Source organism: Elephas maximus, chromosome 10 (assembly GCF_024166365.1).
Source record: "Elephas maximus indicus isolate mEleMax1 chromosome 10, mEleMax1 primary haplotype, whole genome shotgun sequence".
NCBI lineage: Eukaryota > Metazoa > Chordata > Mammalia > Proboscidea > Elephantidae > Elephas > Elephas maximus.
This window is the reverse complement of record NC_064828.1, coordinates 34,677,420-34,699,274: the sequence shown is the minus strand read 5'-3', so window position 1 is coordinate 34,699,274 and position 21,855 is coordinate 34,677,420. Positions and strand designations below refer to the sequence as shown.

General features: G+C 52.6%; 2 protein-coding genes across 5 annotated transcripts; both read left to right on the top strand.

Moving 5' to 3' along the window:
• Positions 1 to 575: 575 nt before the first annotated feature.
• EFS (embryonal Fyn-associated substrate) lies at positions 576 to 11,191 on the top strand. Of its 4 annotated transcripts, XM_049898740.1 has the most exons (6): positions 576 to 821; positions 5,849 to 6,127; positions 6,375 to 6,515; positions 6,642 to 7,364; positions 7,670 to 7,759; positions 9,578 to 11,191. In XM_049898740.1, the coding sequence occupies exons 1-6, from the start codon at positions 804 to 806 to the stop codon at positions 10,013 to 10,015; spliced, it is 1,689 nt and encodes a 562-aa protein (XP_049754697.1). In that variant the 5' UTR covers positions 576 to 803; the 3' UTR covers positions 10,016 to 11,191. The 4 variants fall into 4 exon arrangements, with proteins under 4 accessions (XP_049754697.1, XP_049754699.1, XP_049754698.1 ...); XM_049898742.1 differs by lacking the exon at positions 5,849 to 6,127; XM_049898741.1 differs by lacking the exon at positions 7,670 to 7,759.
• Positions 11,192 to 14,156: 2,965 nt separating this feature from the next.
• SLC22A17 (solute carrier family 22 member 17) lies at positions 14,157 to 21,345 on the top strand. Its single transcript, XM_049898859.1, has 10 exons — positions 14,157 to 14,422; positions 14,582 to 15,088; positions 15,190 to 15,293; positions 17,971 to 18,125; positions 18,716 to 18,881; positions 19,059 to 19,204; positions 19,373 to 19,478; positions 19,636 to 19,853; positions 20,142 to 20,253; positions 20,403 to 21,345. Exons 2-10 carry the CDS (start codon positions 14,681 to 14,683, stop codon positions 20,689 to 20,691), a joined length of 1,704 nt encoding a protein of 567 aa, XP_049754816.1. The 5' UTR covers positions 14,157 to 14,422; positions 14,582 to 14,680; the 3' UTR covers positions 20,692 to 21,345.
• The last annotated feature ends 510 nt before the right edge of the window (positions 21,346 to 21,855 follow it).

The following is a 21,855-nucleotide window of genomic DNA, read 5'->3' as shown; positions in this document are numbered from 1 at the left end:
CGTCGCGGCGCCCCCAGGCTCCCCAGCTTGCTTACAGCGAGCGTGCGAGCGTAAGCCCGCCGCATTGCCTGTGGTGCGAGCGTCTGGGCAGAAAGCAGCCACTCCAGCAACCCAGCCCAACGGCCACGCTCTCGGAGGCCTTTGGTGGCAGCCCGGCCTCCCCACGCTAACTTGGGCGAGTTTGAAGAGGGACAAAAGTCTCAGTTCTCGCTCTCCTGCTCTCCCAGCGGGTGCCGCCGCAGTGTCCTCCGGTGCCCCGAGCAGTGGTCTGGGAGTCCCACTCTTCTGCGCGCCCCCCGGGTGGGAAGGGTTGATCCCTAAACTCACTCGTCCAGCTCAACCGCCCCGGCGGCCTCTCCCAGCCCTTGGGGCCGCTCAGAGAGGCCTGGAGAGGCGTCGAGTACAGCCCCAGCTCCCGCCTTCTCGCCGGTCCGGGCCCTAAAAGGGAGCTTTAGGCCCATGAGGGTCCGGTAAGCCTCCGCGGCCTAGGGCAGGCAGCCCCGGGGGCCTTGCCAGCCTGGTGGCCCCCGGGACAGTACATAGCGCGCGCCTTTGGATAAGGTCCCGCAGCGACGCCCCGACCCGCCTCGCTCCTCCTCCTGCCTGGCCAGGCTGCCTCCCATTTGGAGAGTTTTGTGGATTTTCTTTCTCCTCCTCCAACTTCGGCGGAGGCCACGGCTCAGGCGCCGCAGCCGGGGGGCGCCTCCTCGCCTGGAGGCAGTGGACCATGGTGCGGGTCAACCGCTGCTGAAGTCAGCGAAACCGAGCCTGGCCTGGAGCAGGCCACGCCAGAGGCCGAGCCCATGGCCATAGCCACGTCGGTGAGTCCCATCAGTGAGAGGAGGCTGCCGAACAGCGACCTCCACAGCCTGCCATGCGGTCCTGTCACTTTTATTTCTTCCTCTCTTTGTCTCTCTCCTGGGTCCCTTTCTTCGCCAGAAGGCTGTCTCCCCTCCTCTCACTTTTGTTCCCCTTTCCTTCTCACTTATCCCCTGCGCTCCTACGGGTTCTGAGTTGCCCCTCCTCCCCTCCCCCTCCCCATTCTCCTCTATTCTTTCTGGAGGCTGCTCTTGGAGCAAGGGGAGGGGGCAAGTGTAACCAGAAACCTATCTGCTTTCCTGGGCGGGAACAGGTGGCCACTTGTGGTCGGCAGGGGCTTGTGATTGGGAGGCTAGTAAAAGGTTGGGAGGGGGCTGAAAGGATGTAGTTCAGGGAAAATGGGAGAGGCCAAAGGACTCTTAGAGGCCCATCTCTAGAGGAGGGACGGAGGAAACGGGGGAAATGGAGCAAAGAAGGACGCTCTGGCAAGAGAAAGAGAAAATAGAGGGAGGAGGGGAGGTGATGTCAGCCAGCCTCAGGCCACTTTCCGGGGACTAGGGACAAAGGGAGGAGACAGCTGGCTGGATGGGACAGTGGGAGGCGGCCTCCCAAAGAACAAGTGGTCCACGGCCACCCCCATTAAGCCAGCCATTCCCTCACAAGTCGGCTGGGCCCTTGAGAAGGGGGTAGAGCAGGGGTGGGCCACACCCATCATCAATCCGTCTATAACAACTCTGCCCATCGTTGTTGTTGTTGCTGTCGTTAGGTGCCATCAAGTCAATTTTGACTCTTAGCTACCCCATGTGACAGAGTAGAACTGCCCCATAGGGTTTTCTTGGCTGTAAGAAGCAGATTGCCAGGTCTTTCTCTAGTTTCCTGTAATTGCAAGCCTGGGTTGTTTGGCCCCATTGGACAGAATTCAAACCTAACAGGAAGGAGTACTTCACAGCCCCACCTCTGCTTTCTGTCTTATGCCCTCTGTAGCCTGAATCCAAGTGATTCCCAGGGAAAGTGAGGCTGCCACCAGTGTTCTGGCCCCCCTCTGCTTGGGAACTCTGGGAAGGAGGATTGTGAAACTGGAAAGAGAAACGGAGAGACATCCATCATCTTCCCATACCCCTGGAGGGGGCCTGCTGGGTTTGAGTTTGGCACCATCTCAGACCAAACTCCTTTTAGTTTCTCAGTCTATGTGATGGTGAGAAGACCTTAGCTCAGAGCCAGAGAGGGGGAGGTCGTAAAATAGTAGGGGCACTGTGACGTAAAGATGCTGGCTTAGGAGCCAGCTGGTCAGCTTTTAGTCCCAGGAGGTAGATTTTTTTCTTTTACTCAGAAGTGAGGAGGTCCAGGGAAATGACTTACACTAATCAGACTCTCAGAATCCTAATAACAGCTAATATTTATTGAGCATTTACTACACCTGGCACTATGCTAAGCTTTCTCGTGGGTTTTTTTTTTTTTCATTTAATGTGAAGTCCACAGTTTAATTGTTAAAATGTGTGCCAAATCATATGTTATTCAAAAGAACTTGAAAAAAAACAATATTTTTGACAGCTAGACTAAGAAATCTAACCCTTCAGTGTCCTTAAGTCATTTTTTTTTTTATTGTGCTTTAAGTGAAAGTTTACAAATCAAGTCAGTTTCTGATACAAAACCTTATATACACCTTGCTATATATTTTTTTATATATATACTCCTGGAAACCCTGGGGGAGTAGTGGTTAAGTGCTACGGCTGCTAACCAAAAGGTCGGCAGTTCGAATCCGCCAGGTGCTCCTTGGAAACTCTATAGGGCAGTTCTACTCTGTCCTATAGGGTTGCTATGAGTAGGAATCTCCTCAACAGCACTCGGTTTGGGTTTTTGGTTTTTATATACTCCTAGTTGCGCTCCCCCTAATGAGACAGCACACACCTTCTCTCCACCCAGTATTTCTGTGTCCATTCAGCCAGCTCCTGTCCCCCTCTGCCTTCATATCTCCCCTCCAGACAGGAGCTGCCCACATAGTCTCATGTGTCTACTTGATCCAAGAAGCTCACTCCTCACTAGTATCATTTTCTTCCTTATAGTCCAGTCCAATCCCTGTCTGAAGAGTTGGCTTTGGGAATGGTTCCTGTCTAGGGCTAACAGAAGGTCTCGGGACCATGACCTCCAGGGTCCTTCTAGTCTCAGTCAGACTATTAAGTCTGGTCTTTTTACGAGAATTTGAGGTCTGCATCCCACTGCTCTTCTGCACCTTTAGGGATTCTCTGTTGTGTTCCCTGTCATTGCAGTCCTTGGTTGTAGCCAGGCACCATCTAGTTCTTCTGGTCTTAGGCTGATGTAGTCTCTGATTTATGTGACCCATCCTTTCTCTTGGGCTCATGCTTACCTTATGTCTTTGGTGTCCTTCATTCTCCTTTGCTCCATGTGGATTGAGACCAACTGATGCATCTTAGATGGCTGCTTGCTAGCGTTTAAGACCCCAGACACCACTCTCCAAAATGGGATGCAGAATGTTTTCTTAATAGATTTTATTATGCCAATTGACCTAGATCTCCCAAGAAACCATGGTCCCCAAACCTCTCATGGGTTTTTGATGCATTATCTCACCCACAACCTCACAAAAACCCTATGGGGATAGTAGTATTATTATCCGAGTTTTACACAGGAGGAAACTGAGGCTCAGAAAGCCTAAACAGCCTGCTCAAAGTCACCCAGCTAGAAAGGGACAGAGCTAGGACTCAAACCCAGGTCTGCCTGCCTCTGGAATCATACTCTTAACCCCCTGGCTAGATCTAAAACACCAGTTTATAATTTACATTTAGAAAGAAACATGCTGAGCTAGCCAGAAATCTATGTCATCTGGTTTGCATGTTTCCATTCTGTGGAACAATATCCTTTAGAAGCCAAAATATAATGAAAAAATGGTTTGATGAGTTTGGAGTCAGGCAAGAGGAGAAGTTAGTTTGTTGTTAAAGTCAACCAGCCGTGAAGGGCTGGACAACCTCTCCACAGAGGGAAACACCCACCAGAAGGCACATGCACTCATGCCGAAGGAACAGGGCAACCTCCCCAGGGCCTGATGGTCAAATGCAGCCTGTTTGAGGTCTTCAGCTTGGGATTTTTTACTGAGTTGGTCAGCACACGGGGATTACCTAGTCAGTACTCCCAAACTACCTGCTGTCCACCACCACTGCCTGGGGCCCTGCCAGCAGCCATGGTCACTTAGCTATCATAACTTAAGCAGAACAGGTAATTTGGCATTTTGAGTGGTTTAAACTTGATTCTGCCAAAGGATATCCTGGAACCCGAGCACTGTGAAGGGTTACTAGCAAAGGGAAATTGGGCATAATGAAGCCTCCATGTGCCCTTGACTCATGTTTGAGTCATGGACTCTCGACTCAACCACTGTTAACCAATATAAGAAAGTAGGTCTATACATTTGTGATTGTGGAGAGGCAGTAAAGCAAGTGATTGAGAGTGCAGGCTCTGGAATCCAACAGCCTGGGGTTCAACTCACGCTCCACCAACTCTGCATCACTGGGCAATGTACCAACCTCTCTGTTCCAATTTCCTTTCCAAAATGGAAATAGTGGTGGCCCCTTCCTCATGAGGTTGTTGTGAGGATTAAATGAGATAATTAGTGTAAAGACATACACAGTGTCTGAACATGTAATTAGCACTCAGTATCTGTGACTTAAGGAGCCCCTGGTCATACAATGGTTAGAGCACTCAGCTGCTAACTGAAAGGTCAGCAGTTCAAACCCACCAGCCACCCTGTGGGAGAAAAGATCTGGTAATCTGCTCCCATAAAGATTACAGCCAAGGGAACCCTATGGGGCCGTTCTAGCTCTGTCTTATAGGGTCACTATGAGTCGGAATCTACTCAACAGCACGCAAAAACACCTGTGACTTACTAAAAAGTCCTCAGGAGGTGCAAACGGTTTGTGCCAAACTGCTAACCCAAAGGTTGGTGGTTCGAGCCCTCCCAGTGGAACCACAGAAGACAGGCCTGATGATCTGCTTCCTTTAAGATGACAGCCAAGAAATCCTACGGAGCAGTTCTACTCTGTAACACATGGGGTCACTCTGAGTTAGAATTGACTCAACAGCAACTAACAACAACAGAAACATCTGTGGCTTATAATCTGAGCATATGGCCCTCGATGGGCCCACCCGATGGACAAGAAACAGGCTAATAAATGTTTGTCTTGGTTGGTTTGCCAGCCTGCCTCTAAACACACACACACTGGAGTGTACACACTTTTCTCCATGGTAACCTCAGCCTCTTCTGAGGTTTGCTCAGACTGAGAACAAACCAAGTGCTTCGGTTTCTGTTTTCTTCATTATTATGCTTAGGCACTGTGTCTGGCCTGGGCTTCTCCCACTTGCTCAGGTTAGGGGATTTCTGCAACTGCTTCTTTTGGGGGGACACCAGCTGAGGGAAGGTAAAGAAAATTCTGGGGAAAACCTTAGCAGGACTTCCTAGCACACACACAAGGCTTTGGAGGAAATTCATTCAAAGCTTGTTTATTGAGGACTGATTGTGAGCCAGGCCCTACTGCAGGTTCTAGGAAGAAAGCAGTTCCTGTCCTCACAGGGCTTACAGTATAAGGGAAGAAATCAGTAATAAAGTAAATGGACAAACAGTGTAAAGAATTATGACAGAAACCATGTGTGGAGACAGAGAATGGGGGCTGGGGGAGGGGTGAAGAAAAGGCCTCTTTGAGAAGGAGACATTTAAGCCAAACTGAAGGATAAAAAAGGGCCTGTAAGATAAGAAGTCAAGGGAAGAGCATTTTGGGTAGAGGGAACAGCAAGTGCAAAGGCCCTGAGGCAGGAAAGAATTTGTCTAGTGCAAGGAATAGAAAGGAAGAGGGAGAGCGCAGGAGGAGGGGAAGCTAGAGAGGAGGTGGGCCCAGTGAGAAAGAAATGAGCCATGAGCTCAGATTTTTAACCTAAGGGAAACAGGGAGCTCTGAAGGGGTCTGAGCAGGGGGTGACATGACCTAACATGGGTGAAGACCCTGCCTCACTCCCACCTCACCCACCAGGCCCAGCTGGCCCGGGCACTCTACGACAACACTGCTGAGTCCCCCCAGGAGCTGTCCTTCCGCCGAGGGGATGTTCTACGGGTCCTGCAGCAGGAGGGTGCAGGCGGGCTGGACGGCTGGTGCCTCTGCTCCCTACACGGTCAGCAGGGCATCGTGCCTGCCAACAGAGTGAAGCTCCTTCCCACTGGCCCAGCACCCAAGCCCAGCATCTTCCAGGTGCCCCCACCTCCGCCTGGCTCACCATATCCAGCCCCAGAGCATGGCAATAAGGACCAGGAGGTGAGAGCTGGGGAGCCCGAACTCAGCCCTGTGCCCTTCCTCTGGGGCCTGCAGTGAGGCAGAGCAGGTTACCTCAGCTCTTCACTGACTTTGCTCTGTGAACCCTAATGACCAGCCCTTCCTGGGCCCTGCTTCCCCATCAATACAGGGAAGGGGTTGGAGGGCCTCTAAGCTCCTTCAAGCCAGACGTTATCTTGTTCCCTGGCCCCTCACTCCTCCTGACCCACCCACCTATCTTGATCCCCAGGTGTATGTGGTACCACCCCCAGCTCGGCCCTGTCCCACCTCAGGATCTCTGACTGGACCCTGTCCGCCCTCCCCTGACCCCATCTACAAGATCCCCAGAGGCAGGGGGACCCAGCTGGCTGCCCCTGGAAACACTTCAGAGGTATGGGCAGGGGCTGCCTGGGCCTGGAGACCCATGTGTGTCTGTGTCTGTGTGTATATAGCATGGGGGCCCCCAGGGAGGGTTCATCACTAAGCCTGAAGACTAACAACTCCTCCCCCTCTCCAGGTCTATGACGTGCCCCCCACTGCCCTCCGGGTTCCATCCAGTAGCCCCTACGACTCTCCAGCCTCCTTTTCCCGCCCTCTGGCCTGGGTGCCCCCACAGCCTCCTGGAGAGAATGAAGCTCCCTATGATGTGCCTCTGACCCCAAAGCCACCGAAAGAGCTGGAGACGGACCTGGAGTGGGAGGGGGGCCGGGAACCTGGGCCTCCCCTCTATGCTGCCCCCTCCAACCTGAAACGGGCATCGGCCCTGCTCAATCTGTATGAAGCCCCCGAGGAACTGCTGACAGAAGGGGAAGGTGGGGGCTCCGATGAGGGCATCTATGACGTGCCCCTGCTGGGGCCAGAGGCACCTCCTTCCCCAGAGCCTCCAGGAGCCTCAGCCTCCAATGACCTGGACACTCTGTCTCTGGTTTTGGCCAGGAGCCCCCCACCCCCACACAGGCCCCGGCTGCCCTCAGCTGAGAGCTTGTCCCGCCGTCCTCTGCCTGCCCTGCCTGTCCCCGAGACCCCCAGCCCTTCTCCGGCTCCCTCTCCTGCCCCATGCCGAAAGGGCAGCATCCAGGACCGGCCTCTCCCCCCGCCCCCACCCCACTTGCCTGGCTATGGGGCCCCCAAGGCTGAAGGGGATCCAGAGGGAGGACAGGTGGAGGATGATCCAGAGGGACACCACAATGAGTATGAGGGCATCCCGATGGCTGAAGAGTATGACTACGTCCACCTGAAGGTGAGCACCTCTGGGCCAGCCCCACCCAGAACCCCCCAGCACAACCAGGGAGAAGAGGAAAGAGGCCTGGAGCCCAGCCCCTGAGCCCTCCTCTTCCTCCCTACGTTCCTCCCTGCCCTAGCCCTCCACCTGAAGCCTGGGTCCCCAGTACTTGGCCATACCGCTTGTACCAGTACACCTCTTCTGCCCCTCAGCCCTCTGACACAACAGTCCCCAGAAGGAAGGGGACTCAGAGGGGCAAAAAGGCTGCTGAGGCCACCCACCCTGCCCTCCCACCTCTGTGCTGAGACCTGGATCCCCTGCAGGGCATGGATAAAGCTCAGGGATCTAGGCCCCCGGATAAGGCCTTCCCAGGGGACCCTGAACTGCTGGAGAGGGAGCTGCCAGAGCAGCAGGTAACCTTGGTGGGGGTGGTGCGAGAGAAGGGGGTCTGGGGAAGGGGGAAGAGGAATTTGGGAGGAGAATTCTTAAATAACCATGAATGGAAATAGATTAGGACGGGAATGAGAGGGGATAGATAGAGTAGAGAGGAGTTAGAATTAAGTAGGAAGGAGCTGGAACCTGGAAGAGGATGTCGGGAATTCAGAAAGCTGGGAAAGAATTTGCTGGAGAGGCGTCAGAAAGCCAGGCAGCCAGGGGAGCAGAAAGGGTATAGGTCAGAACTGGGCTGAGCGACTTCTAAGGCTCCTTCCTACTGTGAATTCCTGGGTGCCTAAGAGACCTGGGTCCTAATCCCAGTTCCACCGCTAAGAAACCAGGGCTCTGAAGCCGTCAGTTAATCTCTCTGGAAAGTGAGGTGGTTTCCTGGACCCTGTCTAAAATGGTCAATCACAATAGCTACCATTTATCAGGCATTTACCAAGTGCCAGGCCCTGTGCTAGGCACATTACATGCATCAGCATTAATAATAGTCATTGTTTATTAGTGGTTACCAGGGTCTGGAAGGAGGGGGAGGGGTGTCATTCCTTAAGGGTGATGGAAAAATCTGGAAACAGATAGTGGTGATGGTTGCACAGCACAATGAAGGTAATTAATGTCACTAAATTGTGCGTGTAAAATGTTCAAATGCAAATATTTTGTTATATACATACCCATTGCTGAGGAGTTGGTCCTGACTCACAGCAACCCTATATAGGACAGAGAGAACTGCCCTATAGGGTTTCCAAGGAGCAGCTGGTGGATTATAACGGCCAACCTTTTGGTTAGCAGCCAAGCTGTTAACCATTGCACCACCAGGGCAATATTTACCACAATATTTAAAAAAAAATTTTTTTTTTTTTTAAAAAGGAAAGAAAAGGACCAACCCCTACAGCCAATGCCCTGAATTCGGACTTCTAGCTTCCTGAACTGTGAAAAAATTAATTCCTATGCTTTAAAGCCCCCTCCTCCCAAAAAAGCCATAGTTAAAATTCATACGGTGCTTGTAGTGAGTAATACTGCAGCCTTATGAGGTAGGTACCACTGCACTGTTCAGTACGGTAGCCACCAGCCACATGTGGCTATGGAGCGCTCAGTTTGAATTGAAATGTGCTGTTAATATAACATGCATACCAGATTTTTGAAGACTTAGTATAAAAAATAAAATACATCGTTAATAATTTTTCTATTGATCAAATATCGAAATAACTTTTTTAATATTTTGGGTTAGATAACACATATTATTAAAATTAATTTCACCAGTTTTGTTTAACTTAACATGACTACTAACCCAAAACCCAGAGCCGTTGAAAAGCGACCCTATAAGACAGAGTAGAACTGCCCCATAGAGTTTCCAAGGAGCGTCTGGCGGATTCGAACTGCCGACCCCTTGGCTAGCAGCTGTAGCACTTAATCACTACACCACCAGGGTTTCCTAGCATGAGTACTGGAGAATTTAAAATTACATTGTATGGTTCATGTTGTATTCATCTTGGACAGTGCAGTGCTAGAATCCCCACTTAGAGATATGGAAACAGAAAAGGTCAGAGACTTGTCTGCAGTCAAGTCTGAGGCTCTTTGAATCCAGACCTATCTGACATCAAGTCTGGGTATTTCCCGGTCCTCTCTATGAGAATCTAAATTTTCTGATGGGGAGAGGTAGGAGCTACAGGAACTGCACGCGGGAAGAAAAGAGGGAGGGAAGAAGAAAGGAAGGGAGAAAGGCAGGAAAGCGAGCAGCCCACCAGGTGGCGCTAATGGGAGCCTTCCCACTGACCACCCCTCTCGCCCCTCAGGATGCGCAGTCCCCACCAGGAGAGCCGCTGGTTCTGCCCGCCGGAGACCTACAGCTCCTGCACTTCTACGCAGGGCAGTGCCAGAGCCACTACTCAGCCCTGCAGGCGGCGGTGGCAGCCCTGATGGCCAGCAGCCAGGCCAATCAGCCCCCTCGCCTCTTCGTGCCCCACGGCAAGCGGGTGGTGGTGGCAGCTCACCGCCTGGTGTTTGTCGGGGATACCCTAGACCGGCTGGCAGCCTCAGCCCCTCTTCGAGCACAGGTCGGGGCTGCCGGCGCTGCGCTGGGCCAGGCGTTGCGGTCCACGGTGCTGGCTGTCAAGGGGGCCGCGCTGAGCTACCCGTCCGGCCCTGCCGCCCAAGAGATGGCACAATGTGTGGCAGAGCTGGTGGGACGGGCCCTGCGATTCACCACCCTGCTCACCAGCCTGGCCCCCTGAAGGTCCCTGGGTATGTCTCTGCCCCTCTCCTGCCCGCCCTAGTCTCCCACCAGGCCCTGGTGGCTGGAAAGCTCTGTTTCAAGGACTAGAAGGAGTGGATGTATCTTTTTCCTCTTATTGCCTCTTTCAATCATCTCAGCCTCTCGTAGAGGCATCTCTTCCCCCAACCCACAGCTTTTTGTATGAGCCATTTTGTATAAATTATTTATATTTAATATTTTCCCTGCCTTGCCAGGGGCAGGCACCAGGCCCTCTGGGGGCAGGGAGGAACCAGACACTCCTCCTTTTCCTCTGCCTGGGGCCGATGTTCCCTGGCCACTGCACTGCCACCCACCTACAGAAGACTAGCCCCACAGAGAATCAGGTGGCAAAACCCTGGGATCACACAGAGCCCATCTCTTGTTTATATTTCTCGGCCCCAGACCATCAGCACCTCACTCTGCTAAGAGCGAGGATGCAGGACATTGACTCTGAATGTGAAGGCTGGGCCTCAGGAACTGGGTGTGCACCTCAATAAACCCTGCTATCTGATTCACTGGCTCTGCTTTTGGGGAGCCTGGAGGCACCCTTCAGCCATGCCTGTGAGGCATACACTATGACTATGAGCAGGGTGCTTTTAGGGTTTGGGGGAAATTTTTGCTTTTTTCTTCAACAGCTATTCATTCAGCAAATGTGCCAGGCACAATTCTGAAGGTACATTGTGAGCATACCATTCTAGTAGGGGTGAGACAAATGCAAATAAATCAATTAAAATAAGTAAAAAAATGAACCTGCCACAGATTTGACAGTAGCTGGCGATGGACATAAACAGGGTGATGTGAAGAGACTAACTAGATTGGGGAGGAGAGGGCAGTGAAGGAGACCTTACATAGGTGATATCTGAGCTGAGATCTGGAGGGTGAAAGAACCCAGAAGAACCTGAGAACTTGCATCTCAGGAAGGCAGACATTGATTTAGGGGCTTTCCTCCAAGATCTTGTTGTCAAACCATGTCATGAGAGAGGCTGGCCACACTAGAGCCTCAAAAGGTGCCATCTTGGAGAGGTCACCCCGTAGGACAGCTCTGGCTAACCGAGTGCTCCTGGCTAGCCTGGGTGCCCTCTCCCTTAGGTAGCCCCAAGGGGGTCTAGCCCCTGAGCTCCCCAGGCTTCCTGTGACCATACTTTTGGACAAACCATCTTTTAGAGTTGCTGAAGTGGCAGGTGAATCCAATGTGTTGGAAGTCTAGTCTACTTTATCACTTAGTCACTTTGGTGAAATCAGTGTGGGATGGGGGAGGGGGGATGACTTCAATCATATTACCACAGAGGAAGAAGTCCGAGCTACAGATCTATTGCTTCAGTTCCACTTTCCCAAGAGTATCGATACCCTGGCAAGTTGACTGTATTGGGGGCATTCCAAATTTCAGTCACGCTTTTAGTCTCTCAGGACCCCCTACACATTTATTTGCCTTGTCCCTTGTCAGTTCCTTCTTTCTCGTTTCGTTCTCAAAGGGAAACTCATTTCCAAATTCTGGGGCCCCCAAAATTCACTCATATGAGTTGAAGACATAACAGGAGCCATACCCCATTATCTTCCAGAAAGAAAAGAGATAGCCTAAACTTAGAGTCTGGGTCTCTAATCTGCCATGTGCCTATGTGTCTGTGGTAATCATATCAGTCACTCTGAGTCCCAGTTTCATCTTTAATGTGAGGGTGATCAGAAATCGCTCACAGGGCTGTTGTGAAAACCATCCTAGATAATACATGTGAAAAGCCTAGCTTTTTTCCAGGACAGAAACACAAGGACACAAGCAAACGCAAGGAACATTGCCTGTGCTATTACAGGCTATAGTAAGGCACCATAGTAAGTCCTAAAGAGATGCTGAGATTAGTTGGGGGAACAAAAGTGGGGAAAAGGCTGCTTGCTGCATTAGAAAGAAAGGGTTTCCCCGAATTTGGAAAATTTCTGAACAAAGAAGACATTCAATACATGGTTTGGTGGAGAGAAGAGGGAATGGATTTCCAGGCAACTAACAGCACTCCTTTCCAGCTTTTACCTGGGATTACAGAATAAAGTGCCTATCAGGTATCAAGTCCCTGAGAGAAACGTGTCTCCAACCTCCATGATCCACCTGGGGATCTTGTTAAAATGCAGATTATGATTCAATGAGTCTGAGTGAGGCTTGAGAGTCTAAATTTCTAACAAGCTCCTAAGTGATAAGATACTGTTGGTCTGTGAGCTGAAATCTGAGTACCAATTCTGGTGGTTAGGGAGGGCCTCTCTGAAACAAAGGTGCTTGAGCTGACAGCTGAAGTATGAGAAGAACTCGACTAGGGGGAGAGGAAGCCTTCTAGGTATAAGGAATAATTTGTGCAAGGGCCCTGTGGCATTGGAAAAACAGAGAAGGCCAGTGTGGCTAGAATGCAGAGAATTGGGGAAGAAAAGTGAGAGATGGAGCCCCAGGGAGCACAGGACCAGGCATGCAGGATCATGTATGAAGTGTCTAGAATATTGATAGCTACCTTGATAGTGAGGAGATGCCGTTGAAGGTTGTTAAGCAAGAAAGGGACATTATCAGGTCCGCATTTTGAAAAGATCATTCCATCTGCACCGTGAATAACAGATGGGGAAGAGTGGAGACAAAGTGGATGCAGGACATCAGTTAGGAATTAGGGGGCCAAAGAAACCCATGCAACAGGTAGCTTGACTAAATGGTGGTAGAGAGGAAGAGAAGAGGAATATCCGAGAACTGCAAGGAATAAGGAAGACCAGAGAAGAATTGATGCCTTTGAATTACGGTGTTGGTGAAGAATACTGAATATACTGAATGGACTGCCAGAAGAACGAACAAATCTGTCTTAGAAGTACAGCCAGAATGCTCCTTAGAAGCAAGCATGGTAAGACTTCATCTTATGTACTTTGGACATGTTATCAGGAAGGACCAGTCCCTGGTGAAGGACTTCATGCTTGATGAAGTAGAGGGTCAGCGAAAGAGAGGGAAACCCTCAACAAGATGGATTGACACAGTGGCTGCAAATATGGGCTCAAAGCATAGCAACAATTGTGAGGATGGTGCAGAACCAGGCAGTTTCCTTCTGTTATACATAAGGTCATTATGAGTCAGAACTGACTCAGTGGCACCTAACAACAACAACATATAGAAGGTAAAATAGATAAAATTTTTGAGTATTAGACATGGGCTCCAAGGGCTGTCATCTAAGTATCTGGTCACAATTGAATGAGAAAGGTGCCATTCACTGAGGAAGAACTAGAAGACAACCAGATTACAGAGGGAAGAATATGGGCTTGGTCTTGGACATATTGAGTTAAAGGCTCCTGTGAGTCACCCAAGGGGTGAGGAGTCAAATAAGAGGTGGCTTCCTACTGTTTTGTTTTTTTTTTTTCCTACTGGTGCCATGAGCATGGGTCAGATTCCAAGGCATAGAGAATAGTGTGAGATGAGAGAAGGGCCTAGGACCAAGCCTCTGAGGTGTGCAGATACTGAATGATGGTGAGGAAGAAGATGAACCTGCAGTGGAGAAAAGAGGAACAAGAGAGAGAAAACCAGGAGAGTGTGGGAATTAGCAGCCTTGGAAGAAAGTGTTTGGAGGAAGGGGTGGTCAACATGGCCAAATGCTGTTGAAAAATGATTGAGACTCAACCAGTGGTGAACCCCAAAGAATTCGTTACCTTGTAGAGGACTGAAGCCAGAGCTGAGTACAGTGCTCAACCAGTCCTCCATATGCATTTGCTGTACTATAAATGCTGGTTTACATGTCTGTCGCCCCCAGTGAGTTTCTCCAAGGTAGACCTTGTCTACCTTCTCATCCCCAAAGCCTAGTGCAGGGCCTGGCACATAGAAAAAAAAAAAACAGAAGACGCCTAATAAATTTTACTGACGAATGAATGGATGGATGGGTTGTTGTATGGATGCATGAATGATGGGGAAGAGAGGGAAGCAAAGGTAGCATCTCCCTGGGCTAGCTCCTATCCTTCCAGCTTTTTTTTCCTTTTTACCGCAATGGCCCGCAGACCCGGAACAAGCGACAGAGCCCCATCCCCTCCTTCCCCTGGGCCCTGGCCCCCCTTCCTCTCTCTGACGGAGAGTCTGGACCGAAGGTTCTGCTGACGTGGGAAGGGGAGGAGAGTCTGGAGGAAGAGGAGGGGACAGCTGCGCACAGTTCGCAGAGAAGAAGGAGGCGCCTGGGGCTGCAGAGCTGCAGAGCGGGGTCTCTCCCGACTCCCAGTGTTCGGGCACCAGGTGCGCAACCGAGCCAGAGGACAGCGCATCCTTTCCGGGCGGGCCTGCAGGGCCCCCGCGGTCGGCAAGCTGGCTCCCCGGGTGGCCACCGGGACCCCTGAGCCCAACGGCGGGGGCGGCAGCAAAATCGACAGCACAGTAGAGATCACCCCCAGCACCAACGGAGTAAGTGCCCGCGCCCTGGGGGGCTCCGCCATCCTCACCCCCGCCCGCGCGAGCGCCCAGCCTTTTCCTCCCGCGCAGCGCCCCCCGCCCCCCGCCCGCAGTCCTCTTCCTCGCCCCCGCTGCCCCCTCCCCTAGCGCTGCGGTGTCTCGCTTCACCAGCAGCAGGTCGGGACCCTCGGAGATGCCGTGCCCACGGAGCAGCTGCAGGGTGAGCGGGACCGCCAACGCGAGCGGGAGGGCGACGCGGGCGGCGACGGGATGGGCAGCAGCCTGTCGCTTTCCGTGCCCCCCGGCCCCCTCAGCTTTGAGGCGCTGCTCGCCCAGGTGGGGGCGCTGGGCGGCGGCCAGCAGCTGCAGCTTGGCCTCTGCTGCCTGCCCGTGCTCTTCGTGGCCCTGGGCATGGCCTCGGACCCCATCTTCACGCTGGCACCCCCACTGCATTGCCACTACGGGGCCTTCCCCCCCAACGCCTCCGGCTGGGAGCAGCCGCCCAACGCCAGCGGCGTCAGCGTCCCCAGCGCGGCCCTAGCTGCCAGCGCCGCCAGCCGCGTCGCCACCAGTACGGACCCCTCGTGCAGTGGATTCGCCCCACCGGACTTCAACCATTGCCTCAAGGACTGGGACTATAACGGCCTGCCGGTACTCACCACCAACGCCATCGGCCAGGTGAGGTGCCCAGCGAACTGCAGGTGGCCGCGGGTCTGGGGGCGGTTTGTGGGCGGCGGGGGCGGGGCCTCACCCTGGCTCCATCCTTCTCACATCCCCAGTGGGATCTGGTGTGTGACCTGGGCTGGCAGGTGATCCTGGAGCAGATCCTCTTCATCTTGGGCTTTGCCTCTGGCTACCTGTTCCTGGGCTACCCCGCAGACAGGTGAGGGCTGCCTGGGGGCGGGGCAGGCAGAGAGGGGGGTGCCAGGGAGGCTAGCCCAGGTAGCTGGCATTCTCAAGAAGCCTACAAATATACATTGGACTCTGCAGTCTTCTTTGGACTTCTGTTCAATGACATGCAATCCCACCCTGTCTCAACTTCACTTCCCATAAAAAGATACTCCTTCAGCACCTCATCTGCACAAGGAAACGAGCCCACCCTGTGGATTATTAGCCCCATTCCCACTGATGAATAACCCTATAACCCATGGATCAATGGCCTCATTTCTGAAGATCAATAGCCCCATCCTCCCTGACCAAAAAACACTCTCCAGAGATCAAAAGTCCTATCTCCCCACTCTATTGTACCTAGTACCAGTAGCCACCTCCCTCACCATCTCTATGTATTAATAGACTCTTCCTCACTGACTAATAGCCCCATCCACATAGGCTTTTAGCTTCATCCCAATGGCTTCATTCCTAACGAGCAATATATTCATTCCTAAATATTAATGAAGCCCTAGTGGCATAGTGGTTAAGCACTATGGCTGCTAACCAGGAGGTCGGCAGTTTGAATCCACCAGCAGCTCCTTGGAAACCCTTTGGGGCAGTTCTACTCTGTCCTATGGGGTCATTCCTAAAGAGCAATATATTCATTCCTAAATATTAATAACCCCATTCCCACTGACCGTGGTTCCACTCTACAAACAAATGGCTCTGACCAGTGGCCTACACCCATGAATCAGTAGCCCTTTCTCCAAAGAACAATAGCATCATCCCCAATAACGCATGGCCCTACACCTGCCAACAAATGACTCCACCCTCATGGGTCGGTAGCCCACCTGCTGTGGATGAATGACACCAATAAGCACGCCCATAGATTAAGAACCCCATCCTCATAGATCTTCAGTGCTCTCAGATCCTCTCAGACCAAACATCCCATTCCCATTGAACCAGTGGCCTCATCTCCAAAGATCAGCAGCGTCCCCACCAACTAATAGCTCTTCTCATGGATAAAAAAAATCCCATCTCCTTTGATTCTTGACCCCATCACCACTGACCAGTTGCTCCATCTCCACTGATTATCCCCATAGACTATTAGACTCATCCCCCTGATCTATGTTGTTGTGTGCCGTTGAACCGATTCCAACGCATAGCGACCCTGTAAGACAGAGTAGAACTGCCACATAGGGTTTCCGAGACTGTAATCTTACAGGAGCAGATCACCAGGTCTTTTCTCCTGCCAGAGCCTCTGGTGGATTCAAACCACTGACCTTTTGGTTAGCAGCAAAGCACTTAACCACTGCACCACCAGGGCTCCTTCACTAACCTACAGTCCCGTGCAATGGATTAACAGTACTACTCCCATGGATCAAAGGCAACCCAACATTCAATAGTCCAATTCTCTAAAATCAATACCCCCCTCACTGCCCAATAGTCAAACACCCCTGTGGGCAAATGATCCCAAACCCACAGGTCATTAGACCATCTCCGTATATCAGTGGCCTCATCCTCACAGACCAATATCCTCATTCCTATGGAACAATGGCCTTACCACCAAATATTAATGGCCCATCCATATGGACTAGTAGTCTCAACTCTATGGAACAATAGCCTCATCCTCAAAGATCAATAATCAGTCTCCCAAAATCAATACCCCTAGCCTGATTAACCAATAAACCCATCCCTATGGAAAAATTGCCCCATCCCACTGGGTCAGTAGCCTCACTCACATGGATCAGTGTCCCTTTCCCATTGACCCCAGTCTTCATTCCTATAGATCATGGTCTTATCTCAAAAGATTAATAGCCCAGCCCCCAAGGATCAGTAGCCCTGTCTTCACTGACTAATAGTCACTGTCGTCACTGACCATTACTTTTATTTCCCCTGGTTTGTGACCCTATTCTCACCGGGATTAATAGATTCATCCCCACTGAGCAACAGCCCCATCCAAATGGACTAATAGCCCTACCCTGTGAATCAGTGGCTCCATCCCCAAAGATCAGTTGTCCAGTCTCCAAAGATTAATAGGTCCACCCCCACTGATCAATAGCCCTATCCCCAGGAATCAGTGGCCCCATTCCCACTGATCATTCTTATGCATCAATAGACCCACGCCCCATCCTCATGGACGAATAGTCTCAGCCCTATGGAACAATGGTCTCATCTCCAAAAATCAATGACTCAGTCCCCTAAGAACACTAGCTCCATCTTCACTGATCAATATTATCCCCATGCAAAAATCACCAATGGCCTCACTTCCACATATTAATAGCTCCAAACCCATACATCAAAGACCCCATTTTCTCTGACCAGTCTGAGGAAGAAAAGCTCCATCCCCACTAACCAATATCTCCATTTCCAAGGATCAATGGTCCTAAGTCCCCTAAGCAATATCCCATTCCTCTAATGGGTGGTCTTACTTCTATGAATAAATGCCCTTCCCTCTGACCTATAGCCTCATCCCTAAGAGTCAATGGTTTCACCCCCAAAGAACAATAACTTCACCCCAGTAAACAGTAGCCAGATATCCACTTGTCCATGATCCCCAACCCTTCTTATCTTCTTTAGCCTCAGTCCAACTCTTGCCCCCAGACCCTCACTCTTCTACCTCCAGCTTTAAGGTGGGGATGGAACCCCACACAGCAACTCCTTACCCACAATCCCTTCCCTCTTTCCAGGTTTGGACGTCGTGGGATTGTGCTGCTGACCTTGGGGCTGGTGGGCCCCTGTGGAGTGGGAGGAGCTGCTGCAGGCTCCTCCACAGGCGTCATGGCCCTCCGATTCCTCCTGGGCTTTCTGCTTGCTGGTGTTGACCTTGGTGTCTACCTGATGCGTGAGTGGCGTTCTCACAGAGATGAGTCTCAAGCCTGCCTGTCTGCATCCCCAGGCCATTCCCACTGCCCCCTAGGGTCCCCTCAGTCCCCTCCTTAGCCCTACATTTCAGCTGATCTGAATCTCAGCTTTCTGCCCAGGCCTTTGAAGGATCTGGGGGCCCTGCTTCTCCGCACCTGTCTCCTCCGACAGATCTTTAGGGCCGCCCGTGCCTTGGCCTACTACTATACGGGAATAGCGCCTTATTTAAAAATGAAATCCCAACGAGCTGTGTGACCTTGGACAAATCACCTAATTATGCCAAGGGTTGCTATGAAGGTCAAATAAGAGGTTAGATGTAAAAGGGCCTGTAAGCTTGCTGAACACCGCCAGGGACCCGGACCCTAGAGCCATCCTAGGTTTGCACAGTCAGGGAGACAGGACTGAACAATCCCTCAGTTCCTTGCCATCCAGAGGTTGGTCTGTGAGAGGTGATGGCTGCAGCCTCCACTCAGGGTCTGACCTTGCTCTCTGTCCTCCTTCTCCTTCTCTTCCCTCTCATACCTCCTCCCTCCATGGCCTCTCCCCCCTCCATCCCTGCTGTATCTCCAGGCCTGGAGCTGTGCGACCCAACCCAGAGGCTTCGAGTGGCCCTGGCAGGGGAGTTGGTGGGGGTGGGGGGACACTTCCTGTTCCTGGGCCTGGCTCTTGTCTCCAAGGACTGGCGATTTCTGCAGCGAATGATCACCGCTCCCTGCATCCTCTTCCTGTTTTATGGGTCAGTATCACCCTCCACCCGTTGTCTGGCCATTCCCATCTCTACCTCAGCCTCACTCTAGCCCAGAGACCCCTCCTGTTCTCCAGCTGCCTTCCCCAACCCCTCAGAGGTGGGAATTCTCCAACCCTGGGTCAGGAGACCACCCCCTGAGAGTGCACCCCTACCACCCGCCCCCAGCTGGCCTGGTCTGTTTCTGGAGTCTGCGCGATGGCTGATAGTGAAGCGGCAGACCGAGGAAGCACAGTCTGTACTGAGGATCCTGGCTGAGCGGAACCGGCCCCATGGGCAGATGCTGGGGGAGGAGGCCCAGGAGGCCCTGCAGGGTAAGAGGCAGGGTTCCCTGGGGGCAACCCCTCACGTACACTCATGACAGTGCCCCCTGCGTGGTTGTGGCTGTGCCACCTTCTCCCAGGGCCCTCACCACCCATGTGGGAGGATCCTGGGCTCCTAGCTGTTTCTCCTAACATACAGCTCCTCTCTCTCTCTCAAAGACCTGGAGAACACCTGCCCTCTCCCTGTAACGTCCTCCTTTTCCTTCGCTTCCCTTCTCAACTACCGCAACATCTGGAAAAATCTGCTTATCCTGGGCTTCACCAAGTGAGCCTGGGTGTCTGAGCCAAGGGCCGGGCCAGTAGCTGGGATGGGGGCTACATGGGTGGGGAAGGCCGGAGAACCCCTGCAGAGGCCACCAGGGTTGTGGAAGGCTGGGCAGGGGTTCGGACACGGCTCTTTGCTTCCCCATCCCTTCTCACAGCTTCATCGCCCATGCCATCCGCCACTGCTACCAGCCTGTGGGAGGAGGAGGGAGCCCATCGGACTTCTACCTGTGCTCCCTGCTGGCCAGTGGCACAGCAGCCCTGGCCTGCGTCTTCCTGGGGGTCACCGTGGACCGATTCGGCCGCCGGGGCATCCTGCTTCTCTCGATGACCCTCACTGGCATTGCGTCCCTGGTCCTGCTGGGCCTGTGGGATTGTGAGCATCCACCTTTCCTTTCCTTATGGTTGGCAGGGGGCTCGGCAAGAGGACCCCAGCAGGGCTGCCTCAGGCAGGCCTCTCTCTGGCATAGGCCTCCCAAGACCCAGATCTTCCATAACCCTCCACCTGGCCATACAACCCTGTCTGTTCTCCCAGTCAATGAGCGAATGCCCAAAGTCCACCCAGAGAGAGCCACAGGAGCAGAGAGCCAAAGGGGTGGCCCTAGGGACTAGGCCTGACATGATCTCCAAAGCTCCATTCACCCCATTCCTTCTGGCCCTCCAGATCTGAACGAGGCTGCCATCACCACCTTCTCTGTCCTTGGCCTCTTCTCCTCCCAAGCTGCTGGCATCCTCAGCACCCTCCTTGCTGCTGAAGTCATCCCTACCACTGTCCGGTGAGAGCAGGGTGCTGCCCGGGGCAGGGCCAGGCCCCTAGGCCTCCAGCTAAGGGCAGGGCCTTCAGAATGGAGGATGGGAAGGCTGCTGGAGGAAGGCGGGGCAAGGCCCACAGCTACAGGCTGAGTGCCTCCTCCGTCTCTCCCAGGGGCCGCGGCCTGGGCCTGATCATGGCACTGGGGGCACTCGGGGGGCTAAGTGGCCCAGCTCAGCGCCTCCACATGGGCCATGGAGCCTTCCTGCAGCACGTGGTTCTTGCGGCCTGTGCCCTCCTCTGCATCCTCAGCATCATGCTCCTGCCGGAGACGAAGCGCAAGCTCCTGCCCGAGTTGCTCCGGGATGGGGAGCTGTGCCGCCGGCCTTCCCTGCTGCGACAGCCACCCCCTAACCGCTGTGACCATGTCCCTCTGCTTGCCACCCCCAACCCTGCCCTCTGAGTCATCTCTGAGCACCCTGGCGGGAGGCTGGCCAACACAGAAAGGTGACATAGGGCCCCGGCAGGGAGATCGGGAGGACAAGAGAGGAAGCGGGCTGAGAAGGCTCAGAGGCACCTCACGCCAGCCATCTAGGAGAGCTCAGAGGGCTGCACCCACCCCATCTCCTCCCTGCTGCTTTGTGTTCACTTTCTCAGTAAGAGTCGGGGACAGGGAGAAAGCTCCACACTGTAACCACTGGGTCTGGGCTCCATCCTGTGCCCAAGACATCCTCCCAGCCCTCATTCCTTCTTGCTCTATCATTCTGTTTCAATAAAGACATTTTGAAGAAATGAGCATACCATAGCCTGGACTTTCCTCCCTTCTGTTGTCCTTCTGACGTCTCTTGGGAGAAAGTTTCTCTTGGTGGAACCCAAACCAATAACAATCTCCCCTCCCCCTCCCTGTGCCCTGCACGCCGTGTTAACTTCTCACCAATTACCACCACTTACTGATTGCTTGCTATGCTACCAGAACTGTGCTAGGCGCTTACAAACTGCATAGTATTTAATCCTTTACAACGCTGCAAGGTAGGTGTTTGGATTAATTAGGGTATTTTTGTTTTTTGCTGTTGTTACAAGCAATAAAAACTGACCAGCATAAATAAGCTTAAAAGGGGAATTTATTAAAGGGATGTAAGGGGGACCAGGGTGGTGGTGGAGAGCTCATAGAATGGAAGGAGAAGCAGAACTAGTCACAAAATTCAGGTATCAGAGAAGCTTCCAGGTAGAGGGAGCAGAAGCCAGTATCAATTTGCTGGGACTTCTGGATGAATGAACTCCCGTAGGATTTGACCTTTGGGTCACCCCACTGAAGATTCATTTCCAGAGAGCATGTGATGGTCTAGCTTGAGTAACGTGCCACACTCATTCATATTTCTGACAAATGGGGAGGGAGAAAGCAAAACCTGGGTGCTGTTAGCAGAAGTGGGATTGGATATTGTGGAGGAAAAAACAGTGGATGCCCACTACAGTATTCTTCTTTTACAGATGAGAGAACAGGCTCTGACTCAGTCACTTGTCCAGGGTTACAAAGCTAGAGAGGAACGCAGCTAGGATATCAGACCCCAGGTCAGAGTTCTTCGTTGCTGCACACCATGGCCACCATCACCACTTCTTCCAATCTGTG

What these genes read in the sequence shown, in the direction of transcription:
- EFS (XM_049898740.1), top strand. An exon ending in ATGGCAATAAGGACCAGGAG is followed by an intron (nt 6,128 to 6,374) that starts GTGAGAGCTGGG and finishes CTTGATCCCCAG; the next exon opens with GTGTATGTGGTACCACCCCC. An exon ending in ATGACTACGTCCACCTGAAG is followed by an intron (nt 7,365 to 7,669) that starts GTGAGCACCTCT and finishes GATCCCCTGCAG; the next exon opens with GGCATGGATAAAGCTCAGGG.
- SLC22A17 (XM_049898859.1), top strand. Translation starts at nt 14,681, where the DNA reads ATGGGCAGCAGCCTGTCGCTTTCCGTGCCCCCCGGCCCCCTCAGCTTT. An exon ending in GGCCCAGGAGGCCCTGCAGG is followed by an intron (nt 19,205 to 19,372) that starts GTAAGAGGCAGG and finishes TCTCTCTCAAAG; the next exon opens with ACCTGGAGAACACCTGCCCT. An exon ending in CTTATCCTGGGCTTCACCAA is followed by an intron (nt 19,479 to 19,635) that starts GTGAGCCTGGGT and finishes CCCTTCTCACAG; the next exon opens with CTTCATCGCCCATGCCATCC.